This window comes from Nelumbo lutea, chromosome 6 (assembly GCF_056320005.1).
Source record: "Nelumbo lutea isolate HS-2025 chromosome 6, American lotus-T2T, whole genome shotgun sequence".
NCBI lineage: Eukaryota > Viridiplantae > Streptophyta > Magnoliopsida > Proteales > Nelumbonaceae > Nelumbo > Nelumbo lutea.
In genome coordinates, this window is record NC_142689.1 from 21282027 (window position 1) to 21300424 (window position 18398).

An 18398-nucleotide genomic window follows, 5' to 3' on the forward strand; every position below is an offset into this window, starting at 1 on the left:
TCTCACAAAGTGACAATCCACCTCAATATGTTTAGTTCTTTCATGGAAGACAGGATTGGATGAGATGTGAACAACAGTTTGGTTATCACAGTATAGTTTCATGGGTTTGTCAATTGAGAAACCCATCTCCTGTAGTAGGTTCTTCAGCCATACTAGTTCACATGTGGTATGGGCCATAGCCCTGTACTCTGCTTCCGCACTACTTCTTGCCACCACTGTTTGCTTCTTGCTCTTCCAAGTTACAAGATTGCCACCCAGGAAGGTACAATACCCTGTGGTTGACCTCCTGTCTGATATAGAGCCAGCCTAATCAGCATCTGTGTACCCTACTATCTCAAGAGGTCCTCCTTTTTGGTATAACAAACCACGACCTAGAGCACCCTTTAGGTACCGAACAATTCTCAGAACAGCTTCCCAGTGAGGAACCCAGGGATGTTGCATAAACTGACTCACCACACTCATAGCAAATGATATATCTGGTCGGGTAATGGTCAGGTAGTTTAACTTTCCCACCAACCTTCTGTACCTTCCAGGATCATCAAACTCTTCACCTGCATCCACACTTAACTTGGCATTGAGTTCCATAGGAGTCTTTGCTGGTTTAGCACCTAACAACCCTGTTTCTTCAAGTAGATCAAGAACATATTTCCTCTGACATAGGTTGATCCCCTGTTTTGACTTCGCAACTTCTATTCCTAAGAAATACTTTAGCTTCCCCAGATCTTTCGTATTGAAGTGGTCCTGTAAGAATTTTTTCAGCCTGTCAATTCCATTGTTGTCACTTCCAGTTATGACAATATCATCCACATACACGACTAGCAAGATGTTTCCATCTTTCGAGTTATAGCTAAACACAGAATGATCAACCTGACACTGTTTCATCCCAAAGGCCTTCACTACTTCATTGAACCTGCCGAACCATGGACGAGGAGATTGTTTCAGTCCATAGATTGCCTTTTTGAGCCTGCACACCTTACTAGCCTCCCTCTGAGCAACAAACCCTGGTGGTTGCTCCATATACACCTCATCAACAAGATCACCATGTAGGAAGGCATTTTTGATGTCAAGTTGTAGGAGAGGCCAATCATACATAGTAGCCAATGAGATCAACACCCGAACTGAACCAATTTTAGCCACAGGAGAGAATGTCTCCATATAGTCCACACCATATAACTGAGAATAGCCCTTGGCCACTAACCGTGCCTTCAATCGTTCCACACTGCCATCAGGAAGATGTTTCACTGTATAGACCCATTTACACCCAACAGTGTGCTTACCAGGAGGAAGGGTGGTGAGTTCCCACGTATGATTATGTTGTAGAGCAGAGAGTTCTTCTTCCATGGCTTGCCGCCACCCTGGAGAGACAAGGGCTTCTTGTACAGTCTTGGGAATGGGAGCCGATGAGAGTAATGATATAAACTTGCAATGGGAAGCAGAAAGGTGAGCAGTGGAAAACATAGTCTGAAATAGGATGAGAAGTACAAGTACGTTTACCTTTTTGCAAAGCAATAGGGAGATGAAGATCTGAGGGAGAAGGGGCAGTAGCAGGATCTGTCGATGGGTGCTGAAGTGGAGGAGGAGCCGAAGCACTTCTGCGAGTATACACTTGAGTAATTGGCGGCCTCTCTGTAGTAACCGGCATATGATGTGCATCTGCAGTAGGAGTGGGAACTACGGGAAGGGGGTCCACAACTGGAACAGGAAGAGGAACCACAGAGGGAGAAGAAGAGACCCCGACATTGGAGAAAAAGGGAACTGATTCAAAGAAGGTGATATCAGGGCACACAAACGATTTATGAAACTTAGGGTTATAACACTTGTACCCTTTCTGAGTCATTGATTAGCCAAGAAAAATACACTTTGTAGCCCGAGCATCTAGCTTGTCTACTCCAGACCCCAAGTGCTGAACAAAACAAACACAGCCAAAGACTCTTGGGGTGAGAGGAAAGGGAGACAAAGTGGGGAACAACACGGAGAAAGGGGATTGACTTCCAAGGATTGACATGGGCATCCAATTTATCAAAAAACAGGATGTAAGAACAGCATCACTCCAAAAATGCTTTGGGACATGCATATTGATCATCAAGGACCGAGCAGTTTCAAGAAGATGTCTATTTTTCCGTTCAGTTACACCGTTTTGTTGTGGGGTGTAGGCACAAGAAGTTTGATGAATTATTCCATGATGTTCTAGGTATTGCTGAAATGATGAGGAGATGTATTCTTTGGCATTATCGGAGTGAAGTATTTTCATATGAACACCAAACTGAGTGCGTATTTTAGCATAAAATTTCTGAGAAATAGAGAACAATTCACTACGGTCTTTCATAAGATAGATCCATGTCATTCTTGAAAAGTCATCAACAAAGATTACAAAATACTTAAACCTATTGTATGACACCACTTTAACTGGACCCCATACATCAGAATGAACTAAAACAAAAGGACTTGAGACACGACTATCAGTTCTTGGACTAAATGAGACTCGATGATGTTTTCCCAACTGACATGACTCACAATCTAATGATGAAAGATGACTCAAGGAAGGAACTAGCAGCTTCAAAGCCTTGAGAGAGGGATGACCAAGTCTGCAGTGCCATTGGAGAGGAGTAAGAGATGACTGAAAAGCCACTAGAGGGCCACCACCATCAAGGTAATACAAACCATCGGCTTCATGCCCTCCACCAATCTTCGTCCCCGTCATGAGATTCTAAAACACACAAGAAGAAGGATAGAAGGTTACAGAATAATTAAGGGACTTGGTTAATCTACTAACAGACATAAGGTTAAAAATGAACTTAGGAACATATAAAACAGATGCTAAAGACAATGAGGAGAGATCAACATCACCAACACCACAAATAGGAGATGTAGAACCATTAGCAAGTGTAACTGTCTAAGATGTGGAGGTGCGAGAAAGGGAAGAAAATACATCAAGAGTCCCAGACATATGGTCCGAGGCGCCAGAATCAATGATCCAGGGTGAAGCTTTGGAAGCTAAGCAAGTCATACCTGAATGGGCAAGTGTAGTTGTGTTCTGCTGAGTTGTTTGAAGGAACTCCTCATATATTGCCCGTGGTACACTCACCATTTCTTGCTCGGAAGCACAAGTGGGTGTGGAGGGGGTTGGTGCAGTTTACTGGCTTTCAGTAATTGTGCTACTACTCTTAGATGTAACATGGTTAGCCCAAGTGTTGGGTGGACCACGCAAATCATAGCAGAAATTAATTGTGTGCCCCTCTAAGCCACAATGTGTACATTTTCTCTGAGCATTACCCCTTCCTTTTCCACGGCCTCCCCCTGACTCACGGCCTCTAGTCCGGCCACTGGCCCGATTAAACATGTGCCCACCACGGTTGCTTGGAGGGCCACTGCTGCCACCACCACTTCTACTTCCACGACCACTCCCTTTAGTCACTACCAAACCAGATCTATCAGAGAAGGAAGAATGTTCCTCTGGCTCAATGGATGCCCTCTTAAGACGGGCAAAAACTTCTTCAAGTGAGGGGAGAGCTGATCCCCTCAATATCTGTGCTCTGACAGGCTCATATTCAGCCTTCAAGCCCACAAGAAACCTGGTCACATCAAGCTGTTCACGTTGCTGTTGTTGGATCTGGACATCTGATGTGAGAGGGTGATACACATTTAGCTCATTGCGGATGTTTCTCAAACTTGCATAATACTCTTCTAAGCTTTGACTTCCTTGCTTCAAATTGAAGTACTCTTGGTATAACTGATATGCCCTAGTTGTATTGTCTTGTCCAGAGTACAACTTTTTAGTATGATCCCAGATCTCTTTGGCTGTATCTAGGAACATGAAGTTCACACTAATCTTTGGTTCCATGCTGTTCCAAAGCCATGTCATTATCTGTGCATCATCTTGTTCCCAATCACTGAACCCAGGAGAATCAGAGGAAGGTCTCTCCTCCCTCACATGTTTTACTTTCTTCTTGGCCTTCAAGAGCACCTCCACAGATTTTGCCCATGGTACATAGTTCTCACCATTCAACTTGATGGATGTCATTTGAACACTTAGATAATCTGAGGAGAGCATGATGCCTGTTTTGTTGTCATTCCCTACTACAGTTGAAGCCATCTCAATTATGTCTCCTCTGAATATACACCACAATCTCACACTTGTCACAAGACTTATCTCGCTTACAATACCACCAACCCACTTTCTTCAACTGCACATTACACACTACACTCTAAAGCTGAAATCATTCAGTCAACACATCAAACACTTGGACTGCACACTGCAGGACCATTTACCACCACCACACCACTACTGAAATTACTCGGTCATTTCATCAAACACTTGTTCTGCAAACTGCATAACTGATTACACACAAGGTCTAGGGGTTCACTTTTAAGCATTTAAAAACATAGATATGTCAGCCACCACAACACAATCAACACCACACCACTGCTGTCGTGGACATCAGCAGTCTACCACTCTTCATTCAGCACACATGTGAGCAAGAAAACACACAAAAAAATGACTGATATGTGTATCAGTTTCACCCAGCACCACAACAACTAACTTTCGAAGCACACACAAAAAAATCAGCATTCACAGTCCATTTCTGAACACACGACAGCAGTGTCCATACCTGTATACGACCAGCCCTCTTTGTACACTGAATAGAGGGTCTAGTATACCACTTCAACGACCACCACAGCACCGGACAGAGGCATTCTCACCTCCAGGCCCTCAAAACAACAACTCCTTTTCAGCCCTTTATCGAGTCTTCAATCAGATCAGTTGTAGGATGATGAAACCTACTGTGAAGCTGGCGGCGAACCCAGGAAGAAAGACAACAGCAAGAAAACGAACACCAGACCTTAATGCTCTGATACCATGTGAATAAATCCTAGTTGTTTCTAGGTCAAAGTAGAGAAGAAGAAAGAAGAAAGAAAAGAGAAAGAAGAAGGAGAGGAGAAGAGTGTTCGGCCAGACTAGAAGAGAGTATGTACAAAAGTACCTCTCCTAGCCAACCCACTTAACTTTTATTCATGAAAAACTTGAGTTACAAGAAAGACAATTTTGTCCCTCATAGAAGATGGGACACATAACTTAAACTCAGATACAATAGACATTTCACTTTCAATAAGATACACTAGAATGACCAAAATACCCCTGACTCGAGCATTCTAACAGTTAGGATTGCTTTTATATGCATTATTGGTATTGTTGTGTACCCAATGATATACTTGTCTTTTCCTCCTTTTTCTTTCCCTAACACTAATGTGTGTGCAAGTGGGCACCACCAGTCCACTAAAATTGCCTCAATACTGTCTTTTCTCTCTCTTCCAAAAGCAACCTAGATGGTACCAGAGCATTTTTTACCGAGATTTGAGGCTTCTGTGATTCTCTTTTCTCTCTTCTTTTTTTGATCAATAACAGAACCTATTTCATTAATTAAGAAGGGGAAAAATGGGTACAAGAACAAAAAGGGGAGAGAGAAACTTTCTTAGCTCTACCCATAGAAAGGGGGGGGGGATTTCTTCTTCATTCTTATTTATTTGGTTGTATAACCATTTTTTTTTTCTCTTGAGTGTCTCCTTGGACTATGAATGGAAGTATAAGTGTTGGAGGGAGTTTTCCTCTCTGTTTTAATGGCGGTTCAGATCTAAGAAGTGGTTCTTCAATCTGGGTTGTGGCCTAATGAATCTAGTGCAGGGGTATCCTTGGTGAACAGAAAGTACTGCTAGTTGGATTATTTAATCTGGAGGTGCAAACAAATTGTTTTTGCTGCATAGTTGTTTGGACTGCAATGGAGCAGTTGCATATTTGCTTTTTTTGGCTTGAAAAGGTCTCTGCAGCTACATGTTTCTGGGCTGAAGTTGGGCTGGTTCTGATGTGTTTTTTAAGAGTTTGTACTCCAACTAGTGATCTGCCCTGATCTGCTGCTTAGTTGAAGCCTTGGGTATTCACTGTAACATTTGTCTTCAAGGTGTTTGATTGCTGGCCTGTGGCAGCAGTAGTAAGAAGTCTTTCCTCTTTCTTTTCTGGTGGTTTTAGGAGTTGAGTTGCTGCTGTATTTAGTTTTTTTTTCCTTCCTATTTGATCATAGTTGGTGCTGTTTTTCTGCTGGGTTGTTTCTACATCAGTGTTAAGGGCAGACTGGCAGGTGCAAATTTCTCTTGGTGTGTTTCAATGTTTTAAAAGTGCAAGGCACAAAAAAAGTGCAGACACCATTATGCGCCCAAGGCGAGGCATGCTCCTTTTTGAATCAAGGTGCAAAGTTTAAAAAAAATGCAAAAATGTAAAAAAAAATCGAAATAAATTAAGAAAATATTTGAATAGTATTAATTAAAAAGTTTAAACTTTATTTTTAAACTAAATGTTTTAGAAAATCCTATTAGCTCAAATTTAAATACATAAACATAACATATAAAACATATTCAAAGTGAAAAATGAAAAAATAAAATAAAATAGAAAATAGCATACAAAACATATTCAAGCATGTCAAACTTTTAATTTCTTTATTTCTTTCTCAGTTGCATTATTTAAAATAGTTAATGTGATGTTACATCTTTCATTCCTAATTCTACAAGCCGCCTTTGTATCGAGTCCCTTGAGGCAAGCCCAAACAAGTCCATGTTAGGGTCTTAAATTTTTAATCCCTAAAAAAATGATTTTATAAGTTTTATTATCTTTTAAAAAAGGCACAGACCTGGACTACTATCAAACCATTGAGTGGGAGGAAAATTGGATGCTAAGGACTATAAGAAGCTTGTGAATCAGCAGTATGTGTTTGCATTTCTTGCTAGCATGAATCATATTTATGAGATCATGTGGGTTCAGATATTGGGCAGCAAAGAACTTCCCTTTCTTCAAGAGCTGTATCCCCTTGTTCAATCAATGGAAAGTAGGAGGATAGCTATGAATCCTCCTGAGGGGTAGGTGGCTCTTATGACTGGGTGGCAGCAATGAGGGTAAGAAAGTTGCAGTGAATGGGAAGAATTAAGAAGTTGATAAAGACAAGTTGTGGTGCTCTGATTGTGGCTGATCTTGTCATACTAAGGTGACTTGTTGGGATCTTGTAGGAAATTCCAAGAAATTTCAGCAGAAGCCTGGAAAGAAACAGAATTTAGATAATGTTGTGTTTGGTACTGTATATCAAGAGAGTAATTCTAGCACCAATGCAGCCCACGATCATTCTACAAGCTTTGCACTAAAGGAAGAAATACTAAATGCTTTGAAAGATCAATTGTTGGAAGGATATGGTAGGGCTCTTTGTTAACTGGAGGAGACCTCTATTGTTCCCTCTTCATCCTATGCTTCCAGTTCAGGTACATAGGCCTTTTCTTTCCGTGTGACCACCTCTCATTCCCGTTGGATTATTGATTCCAGTGCTACTAATCATTATAAGCTCTTACCATTTACTTTCTGGGAGGGATAAGTGAGGTTGGCAGATAGTTCTCAACAGTGATTTAAAAGGCATGCCTAGGCACATAGGCGAGGTGCATTTTAGGCCTGCACCTCACCTAGGCCTAGGTGTAGCCCCTTTAAAAAGGTGTGCTCCTAGTGCGCCTGGTGCACCTTGTGCCTCACGACAGGTGTGCGCCTGAGTTAAATTTTGGCTTTTTGTGTTTTTTTAACCGCCCTTGGACCCCAAGTAAGCCTTTTGAGACTGTTGAAACTGAAGAGAGGAGAGGAGAGGAGACTTGTGTGTTTCGGCAATGAGGGTTCTGAGAAGAGTTTTCGAACAGTCTCTATCTCAGCCCTCTAACACTGTTTTATTAGATAATTTTGAGTAATTACAAGGAGGCCCTTAGTTGGGCAGAATTTACAAAGAACTTAAAAAATAACTTAACATTGACAGGATGGGCCCAAAATAACAAGAAGAATAAACAACCTATGGGCCATTCGGCCCATCTTCTCTACAGAGACAAACCCAAAGAGAAATTTGGATTCTCACCCCAATTCCCAAGGGTTTGGACTCAATGGATGACATGTTGAGGAAGTGGGGTGAGATTGCTAGCTGTACCCAGATTACTAAAACAGGAATGAGTTTGTCTTGGACCCCTCCACCAGCTGGTTTCTTAAAACTAAACTTTGATGGTAGTAGAGTTAATCCTGGACACTCGGGGATTTGGGGTGTGTTTAGGAATGAGAATGGGATTGTTTCAGCCCTGTTCTCAGGCCCAATTGGAGTAGGTGATTCTCACAGAGCCGAGATCTATGCAGTTATGGAAGGAGTCCAGAGAGCTAAGGATATGAATATAAGAAAACTTATAATTGAAGGGGACTCGGAGGTGGTGGTGGGGTGGCTGAATACAGACAACAGTGGGTTATGGAATTACAGCAATGAGAGGAGGAAATTTAGGTGGCTGGTTCAAGAGATGGAAATCAAGATCGGTTGGGTGAAAAGATCAGCTAACTCTTTTGCTGATGGGTTAGCTAAACAAGGGGTGGAGAGGGATTCCATGCCTTGGGCTCAGTTGCAACTCTTTTTTCCTTTTTTCCTTTCTTGGGGGCTCAAGCCTCAGCTGGAAGATAATAAAGCTTTTCTTCCCCTTTGTAATTATTTTCTGATTAATTAATGAAATGTTTTATTGATGAAAAAAGGAATTTGTGAGAAAGAAATTCAAAGAGTTGGAAGAGAGTTGTCCAATGCCTATAAGGGTGGCTGAGAAGGAATCTGAAGGAATTACGTCAAGGCTTGAAGATTTGAACGGTGAAGAGAATTCTGCTCAACCTGCAGACTTCAGCAATAATAAGAATGAAGCTTTGGAAGCAGGTCAGCTCTTCCAAAAAAAAACTTGGATCTGGAACTTGAAAGATTAATGAGAAGACTAACGATTTTACGGAACTTAGAAAGGATAATCTTGCAATTAGAAGATTTAAGACTCAGAAGAGACATCAAACAATATGGTGTCAAATGTTTTTTACTAGATGAAAAGGAGGGCTATTTGGGATTGGTCCAATCAAGAAGGATTTGAAATATAGGAAAATCCAGAAAAATAAATAGAGAAAACCATTAAGATAATCTTGCAATTAGAAGATTTAAGACTCAGAAGGGACATCAAATGGTATTGGAGTCAAACGCTTTTGCTAGACTAGAAGGAGGGCTATTTGGGCTCGGTCCAAGAAAGAAGGGTTTGAAATATAGGAAAAACCAGAAAAATAAATAGAGAAAATTGTTTCTGCTCTTATTTTCTCCAGTTTGTGGGCGGGGAGTACTTGTTTGGGGTATTTGTTTTGTTTCTTGTCTGCTGGCTAGCTTTTGATTGTGTACTATTTCTGTTAAGAATGGAGATGGGTTGTAGTCTTGTTATGGGTCTTGGGATGTTTGTTTTTTCTTGTTTGGAAGGTTTTCTTTGTGGGTTATTTTAGTGTATGGGGGTGGTTTGCTTGTTATATGAGGCTGGGTTCGGAGTCTGAAATCATCAATAGATATAGAACACGTGCTTGAACAGAGAGTCATATTTAAGAACGGTTCTCAGGAGGTGTTACTTTTTTCTTGGTAATTTAGTGCATATTTCTTGCTATTCACAAGGAACAGTTTAAAAATAGAGGAAGAAAAGAGTACCAGTCACTGCATATAGCACACATAATCTGTGAAAGTCGAGGGAACGATCCTGTAAACAAAAACATGTCAGACAGACAGTCTTGTGACTCTTGTCAATATTATCATTTTAAGATATTACAAGAAATAGAAGGGACAGGCTGATAAGCTGTGGACAAGACTATAATGTAAAACAAAAAGTTTTGCCAACATTTTTATATGCCCAACCTTTGAATATAAGTTCTTTGCATAACTATGAATAATAAACACATTTGTATGGACTTTAAAAACACATTTGCATAACTATGAATAATAAACACGTTTGTTTGGACCCCACATCTTCTAATCAAAGAGTTTGGACTCCTCTTCCAAAACGTATATTTACTTGTTCTTCTTTTCTAAAATCCCTCAGTTCTCACCCCAATTCCCAAGGGTTCCCCTTCAAAAAAGTCTGGGCACGACCTATTCCCCCAAAAATTGCTGTATTCTGTTGGGAAGTCTACTATGGGAAAATCAATACCTTGGAAAACTTGCAGAAAAAGCGACCCTCTCTTTGTCTCTCCCCGAATTGGTGTTCCTTGCATAAGGCCCAGAATGAGGACTGTTTCCATTTGTTGATTGTTACAGCTTTATGGAGTTGAAGCCTTTGTTTATTTGGAGGTAGGTGGTCTCTACCTTCTGATTTGAGTTCATTATTTAACCCATCTTTTTTTGTATGGCACACTAGAAGAGGCAAGTTCATGTGGAAATGTGTCAGGGCGGCCACCTTATAGACTCTCTGGGAGGAAAGGAATGCAAGAGTCTTCTTAGAGAAGGAGAGAAGATTAGATGAAGTGAAGGACTGCATCCTAACAAGAGCAATTCATTGGCTGAAAACCTTGGATATATTTGATGATTTCTCCTTTGATGACTTGTGGAGGAATTGGTTAGTAATAGCTAATACTTCGACAAAGAAGAATAGAAGTTTGTTAGAATGGGTTCTGCCTCTAGAAAATGTCATCAGGTTGAATTTTGATGGAAGCAGCCAAGGTAACCTTGGGCCTTCAGGTATAGGGGGTGTCCTGAGAAATAAGGACAGCAACATAATTTCCTTATTCTCAGGACCAGTAGGAGTGGGGGACTCTACAAGGGCAGAAATACTAGCTGCAGTACAAGGAATTCAGATCGCTAACTAGCTTGGGGTGGAGCATCTCCTAGTTGAAGGGGACTCTCTGGTGGTAACAAGGTGGCTTCTAAACCCAGATACTACCATTTGGGGCTACAAAGATCTCATTAAAAAAAGTAAAGTGGTTAACTAGCAATATGAAAGTTGAGGTAAAATGGGTTAGCAGGTTTGCTAATACTATTGCTGATTCTTTAGCCAAACAGGGGGTTTCCAGGGAAGATCTTTTTTGTGCTACTTTGTAAGTTGTTATTATTTTGGAAATCTGTACTTAACTAGCCTGGAGAGGTTGCAGCTTGTGCCTCTCCTTGGGGACATTGTATTACTTTCCATTGCTGATTAATAAATTTCTTTAAATTATCAAAAAAAGAAAGAAAGGCAAAGCGTTTGCGTTTTCATGGACATTTACGGCCTAGCAAATCATGGGAGAAAAAATTATAATGGCTCATATAATGTAAACTGCATAGAACATGTCTTTAGGTGCACTTTACTATTAACAATGACAATACATCTTACAAGGGCCAACTTTGTCTCTTTCACATATTACCTTATTGACCTCTGTTGCCATGTGGGAATGTGTTTATACTTTATAATACAAATCAGTTGGTAGAAATGTCTTGTATACCAAACCTTAATGTTCCTTAAATTCAAGATGTGGGAGCATTGAGCAGCATTCGCCTGAGGAACAAAACTGGAAACTTATCATTTTATGGTACTTCTTGGGGAAATCAAAATGCCTTGTCTTGGAAAGAGTGAGTAGAGGGTTCATGCCTTCTTGGAGATCAGTTTAAGAGTTCCATGAGAGTTTGATTTCCCCTCTTCAGGTTAACTTTTTGATTGTGTCTTTAATAGATTTTGTCTTTTATTCTTATTTACAGGGATTATGATTAATTTTTCAATGATCCTGATATATCATGCTATGTGGAGCACTTAAAAGATTTTCCCAGCATTGTTTCTCATCACATTTTTGGAATTGTTTATGCAATCAATAAGATGTTGATAGTTTTCCTTTATTGACATACGTATCATATTCTGCTATTTTCTTGTTCTTATTATCCTATACATGATTGGTGTATGCCAAGCAATTAGTGGAGCACTAATTTACATGAAATGAAGTGTTTTGCTACTGGCTTATGTTGTTGAGGCTCAGTTTGGAAAGAGTACAAATACAAATACGTACAGTGCAAATACATACAAAATAATACAAAATACAAGGTTTTGCAGTCTACATATTTGTATTTGCACTCTTCCCAAATGGAGCCTGAATTTCAGACCTTTTGTTCTGTTTGTTCCTGTATAGAAATTTTGTTTGTTGTCTATATGCTTCTCATTTTCTATTTGCTTGGCAGGTAATGTTAGGTGTTGATCGTCTTGACATGATTAAAGGAATTCCCCAGAAGATACTGGCATTTGAAAAATTCCTTGAGGAAAACCCAGATTGGCGTGATAAAGTAGTCTTGTTGCAAATTGCTGTTCCAACAAGAACAGATGTCCCTGAATGTATGCTCCTTCACTAAATTTACATTATCTTCTTTCTAATATAGCATTTTCTTATCAGAAGTGGCACAATTATCTTTTGAATTGGCTATGTCCTTGATGTTCCCGAATATATGCTCCTTCGCTAAGCATGCTTTTTCTTCTTTGTGATATACATGACTCAGGAAGTGGGTTTTCTAGTTGGGTTATTTAATTGAGAAGTTGGACTCTGGAACTACAGAAGTGAAAGGAGGAAATTCAAGTGGTTGACACAAAACATGGATGTGAGATTTACATGGGTTAAAAGAACCACTAATGCTTTTGCTGATGTACTAGCTAAACAAGGGGTGGGAAAGACTCAAATGTTTTGGGCTCAACTGTAACACTGCTAATATGCTGATGAGAGTTAAGAGAGTTTATCTCTCCTCTTTCATCTCTTCTTTTGTACCTTGATTTGATCATTAACGAAATTTGCAGTTATTGATAAAAAATAAATAAATAATGTCCCAGGAAACTTCCTTAAGGTTAATTCTTTGTTCTGGGAAGAGTTTCTGGATTCCTCTTGTAGAGAACACTGATGTGGGCCCCACTGTGTTCGTAGGACAGCATGTGTAGTTATTTGTTTCAGTTATAGTAGTGTCAGTTTGAGTCAGTTTGTTAATTCAGTTGTTATTTATTTCAGCTTTTATTTACTTTATTTATTATGTAAGTACTAAGGGCAAATGTGTCCTTTCCATTGTGTACTAAACATAACCTATAAATAATAAGAAAGTGGCAGCGGCAGATCTGTTAGAATCTGTTCCTCCTTTCAACCACTTGTGTTCTCCTGTTTCTCTTCTATTCTCTCTTCTTTCTCTCACTTTTCTTCTATTTTGTAAACCTAAAACCTATTAGGATTCAAGACTGATTACAGTCTTGATCTTCTACTTGGTATCAAAGCCTATCTAGGGCTTCTCATGTGTGTCTAGTCCAGCCGACCACATGAGGACTAGTTAGGGCTGGAAGCTTTGAAGAAGTATTCGGTGGCTGAATCTTGGAGATTACCAGGAGAGGTTCGCAGCAGTTGAAGACTTGCCGCGGCTTGCAGAGAGTTGGTAATAAGGAAGAAGCAGCGAAGGTTAGGGTTCAGGTAACCCTAGAAGACAGTAAACCGAAGTACATAAGTTTTTTTTATTGAGTTTCAGAGACTGCAATCAGTCGAGATAGGTTGGACCTGTCTAGAAGGAGGGGCCGAACTATGTTCAAGTTTGTTTCTAGGGTTTGACTTGCCGAACTGTGTTTAAGTTTGTTTCTAGGGTTTGACTGTTGGGCCGAACCCACCCCCCCTCTCAGAGGTGATTAGTTTTAGGGTTTCATATTGCCCTACAACAAGTCCCACTTGTGCGGACTGCTTGGAGAGTGCAGCTGCGCACTTATTTCAGACCTACAGTTGAAACCCTAATTTTGCTCTCGCAGCAGTGGGCCCCACAGTAGTTATTTCAGAAAAATAGCATCTCAGATTGACAGGCTGCTTGGTACTATGCATGCCGATTGATTTCAGATCAGATTTGAGTTGATTTCTTGCATATACTGTGATAGGCGATTGATTTCAGATCAGATTTGGGTTGTTTTCAGATCAGATTTCGGATCAGATCAGATTTCAGATCAGTTTTGTGTTGGTTTCAGATCAGATTTCAGACCTGCTTGTTTTACTCTGTTTTCTGGTATGGTGGCTCTAACTATTTGTAGCCATTGGTTCTTGATCAAAGATGGTGTTTAAGGGTCAGGGAGAAAGTAGTTTTGGAAACAACAGTTTTGGTGGTGTATCTGAAACCGGGTTTCAGATTACAACTATGAGATTTGATGGGTCAAATTACTTGGAGTGGGCTCAATCAGCCATGATGGCTATTGGAGGAAGGGGAAAACTGGGTTACCTCTTGGGAGATGTGAAAGAACCTTCCAAGGAGGACCCAACATACACCAAGTGGGTTCAAGAGAACTATTTGGTTATGGCATGGCTGTGTAATTCTATGTAGCCACATATCAGCCGAAATTTCTTGTGGGCAAAGACAACAAAAGAGATATAGGATGTCGTGAAAGAAATCTATTCCCAACCCCTTAATGTTGCCAGAGCCTATGAACTGAAGTGTGAGGTGAACAACCTTAAACAAGGAGAGAAGCCAGTTTCTGTCTACTTCTTTACCTTGAAATCCTTGTGGCATGAGATTGACCATCTAGAGACCCTTGAGTGGGAGAGTCCCAAAGATGCACAGACTCACAGAAAGCAAGTCAAGACGAATAGGGTATTTGAGTTTCTAGCTGGTTTGAATTTAGATTATGACATTGTGCGACAATAGATACTCCCTGGTGCATAGTGAAGAGATCAGGAGGAAAGTCATGATGCAGCCTCAGCCCTTTTTCCCAGCCTTGACAGCTATTAAACCTAAGCCAGGGGGCTCAGAAAGGGACCAGAAGAAGGAAGATAAACGGGATCCGGTATGTGAACATTGCAAGAAACCCAAGCACACAAAAGATACTTGTTGGAAGCTACATCCTCACTTGGTCCCAGCAAAACTAAGAAATAAGAAGGGTAATGCTCATGTGGCCGTGAACACTGATTCAACATCCTCATCAGGCACATCCCTAGAGACTTTAGCTGCTGTTCGGGCTGCCCTCATACAGTTGGAAAAGGAAGTTGGGAGTTCAGCTCAGCCATCTCAGTCACCATCAGCTCCTGCCACATCTGCATTTGCACATTCAGGTACTCGAGCCTCAGCTTACCATGCTTCAACTCCAGGTAATACTGACCACTGCTGGGTAATAGATTTAGGTGCATCTGACCATATGACTAACTTGCCATCTTTGTTCACTTCTTATCACTTGTCCTCTGGCCGAGATAGAGTGTCCATTGCTAATGGCTCTCTTGTTCCCATTTCGGGCAAGGGGGACATCAAGCTATCAGATACTATCTCCTTATCTTCAGTCTTGCATGTTCCTAAGCTTGATACTAACCTGCTTTCAGTTAGTAGTATTACTAAACACATGAACTGTTCAGTAACCTTTTTCCTTGACTGATGTGTTTTTCAGGATTTGGAGACGAGGAAGGTGATTGGGACTGGCCGTGAGACGAACGGGATCTATTTGCTTGGAGAGAGTTCTCGTCGGGAGGAGTAAGTGGATAAGAAGTCTTTTGTTTCCCAGTCTGTGAGTTCGGTTATGCTTTGGCATAACCGATTAGGTCATTTGTCTTTTAAGTCTTTGAAAAGTCTGTTTCCTGCTTTGTTTGAGTCTGTTGAGTTATCAAAGTTGAGGTGTGAGAGTTGTGAGATTGCCAAACATTGTAGAACCTCTTATTCTTTAAGTAATAAAAGGAGTAATTCCTCTTTTGATATTGTGCATACTGATGTTTGGGGGCCATATCATTTCTCTTCGATGGGTGGGTACAGATATTTTCTACTGTTTGTTGATGACCATACCCGTTTTTCTTGGGTCTATCTTATGCGTTCTCGGGATGAGGTTCCTGCTCTGACCCAAAACTTCCATTAGATGGTTCTCACTCAGTTTGGGACCAAAATTAAAGTCCTTAGATCTGATAATGCAAAGGAATACTTTGCTCAGCCATTGACCTCCTACCTTCTTAGCCATGGAGTTATTCACCAGAGCACTTGCCCTTATACACCACAGCAGAACGACGTTGCTGAAAGGAAGAATAGGCATATCTTGGAGGTAGCTAGAAGCATTATGTTTACCTCCAATGTACCTATTCGCTTCTGGGGTGATGCTATTCTCACGACAGTTTATCTCATTAATCGAGTTCCTTCCCGGGTTCTTGATATGAGAACCCCCTTTTCCCTTCTATACCCAGACGAGGAGTTGTTCATTGTTCCCCTTAAAACCTTTGGTTGTACCTGTTTCGTTCAGCTTCTCGGGCCTCATCATTCCAAGTTTGAACCTAAGGCCTCCAAATGCATTTTCCTTGGTTATGCACAAACTCAAAAGGGTTATTGCTGCTATGATCCGGTTTCAGGGAAACAATTTGTCTCCATGGATGTCACCTTCTTTGAGGAGACACCCTATTATCCTAGGGTTTCTCCTCAGGGGGAGAGCAGTGAGAGTGGAAGTGGGGCTGGTAGAAGTGGGGCTGTTTTGAGTGGGGCTGGTAGAAGTGGGGTTGTTCCTTTACCTATTCCACTGGATGATGAAGGCTGTAGTGGTGAGGATGGTCAGAGGGAGCCGGAGTTGAGAGTCTATCACAGGCGATGCAGGCAGGTTGATCCTAGTCATCGGTAGTCCTGGCCAACTCTAGTTCCTTCTGTGGCTCCAGATCCAAAGCCTACTGAGATACCTCTCATTGTTGCCACTTCCTCTCTTGTGGATGACCTTGATCTCCCTATTGCCATTCGCAAAGGGAAACGACATTGCACCACTTCTACGGCTCACAGCATCTCACAGTTCTTATCCTATGATCGTTTGTCTCCATCTTACCGGTCTTATCTCACTTCCATTGCCGATATCCCTATTCCAAGAACAGCGCAAGAAGCCTTATCAATTCCAGAATGGAAAGATGCAATGCAAGTCGAAATGGATGCCTTGTTGAAGAATAATACTTGGGCACTGGTTGACCCACCAAAAGGAAAGAAACCGGTGGGATGCAGATGGGTGTTCACTGTGAAGCATAATGCTGATGGCTCTATTGAAAGGTACAAAGCCCGGCTGGTTGCAAAGGGGTTCACTCAGACTTATGGTATAGACTACTTGGAGACCTTTGCCCCAATAACCAAGATGACCACCATCCGAGTTCTGTTTTCCCTTGCAGCAAATCATTCTTGGCCCCTGTTTTAGATGGATGTTAAAAATGCCTTTCTAAATGGAGACTTACAGGAAGAGGTTTACATGCAGTTGCCTCCTGGATTCTATGATACAGAGACAGGTAAGAAGGTTTGCCGACTAAACAAGGCATTGTATGGTCTGAAGCAGTCACCTAGAGCCTGGTTTGATAGGTTCAGATTAGCCCTTGGAAAGTTTGGTTATGTATAGGCCTAGTCAGATCATACACTATTCATCAAGAAGGTGGAGTCCTCTCTGACACTACTTGCAGTATATGTTGATGATATTGTGGTGATAGGAAATGACAATCATGAGATTGAGTCCCTCAAACAGTTCCTTCATCAAGAGTTTGAGGTGAAAGATCTTGGTGCACTACGGTACTTTTTGGGTATTGAGGTTGCTAGATCCAAGCAGGGGATTTTTATCTCTCAGAGAAAATATGTTCTAGATCTGTTGGCGGAAACTGGAAAGTTGGGGGTTAAGCCGGCTGATGCAGAGGACGGGGAGCCTCTTGAAGACAAAGTTATGTTCCAACGGTTGGTTGGAAAGCTCCTATATCTTTGCCTCACTTGGCCGGATATCAGCTATGCAGTTAGTGTTGTTAGCTAGTACATGCACTCTCCTAGAACTTCTCATCTTCTTGCGGCAGAGAGAATATTAGCATACTTGAAGAGATGCCCGGGTAGAGGTATACTGCTCAAGAACAATAATCACATGAGGGTGGAAATCTATACAGATGCCGATTGGGCTGGGAGTGTTGATGACAGAAGGTCTATCTCTGGATATTGTGCCCTTGTGGGAGGTAACCTTGTCTCTTGGAGGAGTAAGAAGCAGAGTGTTGTTTCCTGCTCCAGTGCTGAAGTGGAATACAGGTCAATGGCTAATGGAGTGGCTGAAATCTTATGGCTGAGGTCACTACTTGAGGAGTTGGGTATTGACTATGAAAAGCCCTTAATGTTGTATTATGATAATCAGGCAGCTATTAATCCACAACCCAGTGCAGCATGACAGAACTAAACATATCGAAGTTGACCGGCATTTTGTGCGAGAAAGGGTCACATCACAAGAAGTGTGTCTTCCGTACATCACATCTAATATGCAACTCGCGGATATCCTCACCAAGGCTATACCAAGGAAGAAGTTAGAGATAGACCTATCCAAGTTGGGAATGATAGATATCTACTCCCAACTTGAGGGGGAGTGTAGAGAACACTGATGTGGGCCCCACTGCAGTGGTCCCCACTGTGTTCATAGGACAACATGTGTAGTTATTTGTTTCAATTATAGTAGTGTCAGTTTGAGTCAGTTTGTTAATTCAGTTGTAATTTATTTCAGCTTTTATTTACTTTATTTATTATGTAAGTACTAAGGGCAGATGTGTCCTTTCCATTGTGTACTAAACATAACCTATAAATAATAAGAAAGTGGCGGCGACAGAT

At 41.2% G+C, this 18398-nt stretch overlaps 1 protein-coding gene across 1 annotated transcript in view; it reads left to right on the forward strand.

Annotated features, from left to right (window-relative positions):
• Window positions 1-18398, forward strand: part of LOC148847844 (alpha,alpha-trehalose-phosphate synthase [UDP-forming] 1-like) — a 119451-nt gene that overhangs the window by 46404 nt on the left and 54649 nt on the right. The window contains exon 7 of the mRNA XM_088952281.1: window positions 12027-12177. Coding sequence (XP_088808407.1) covers window positions 12027-12177 — 151 coding nt within the window. The remainder of the gene's footprint in view (window positions 1-12026; window positions 12178-18398) is intronic.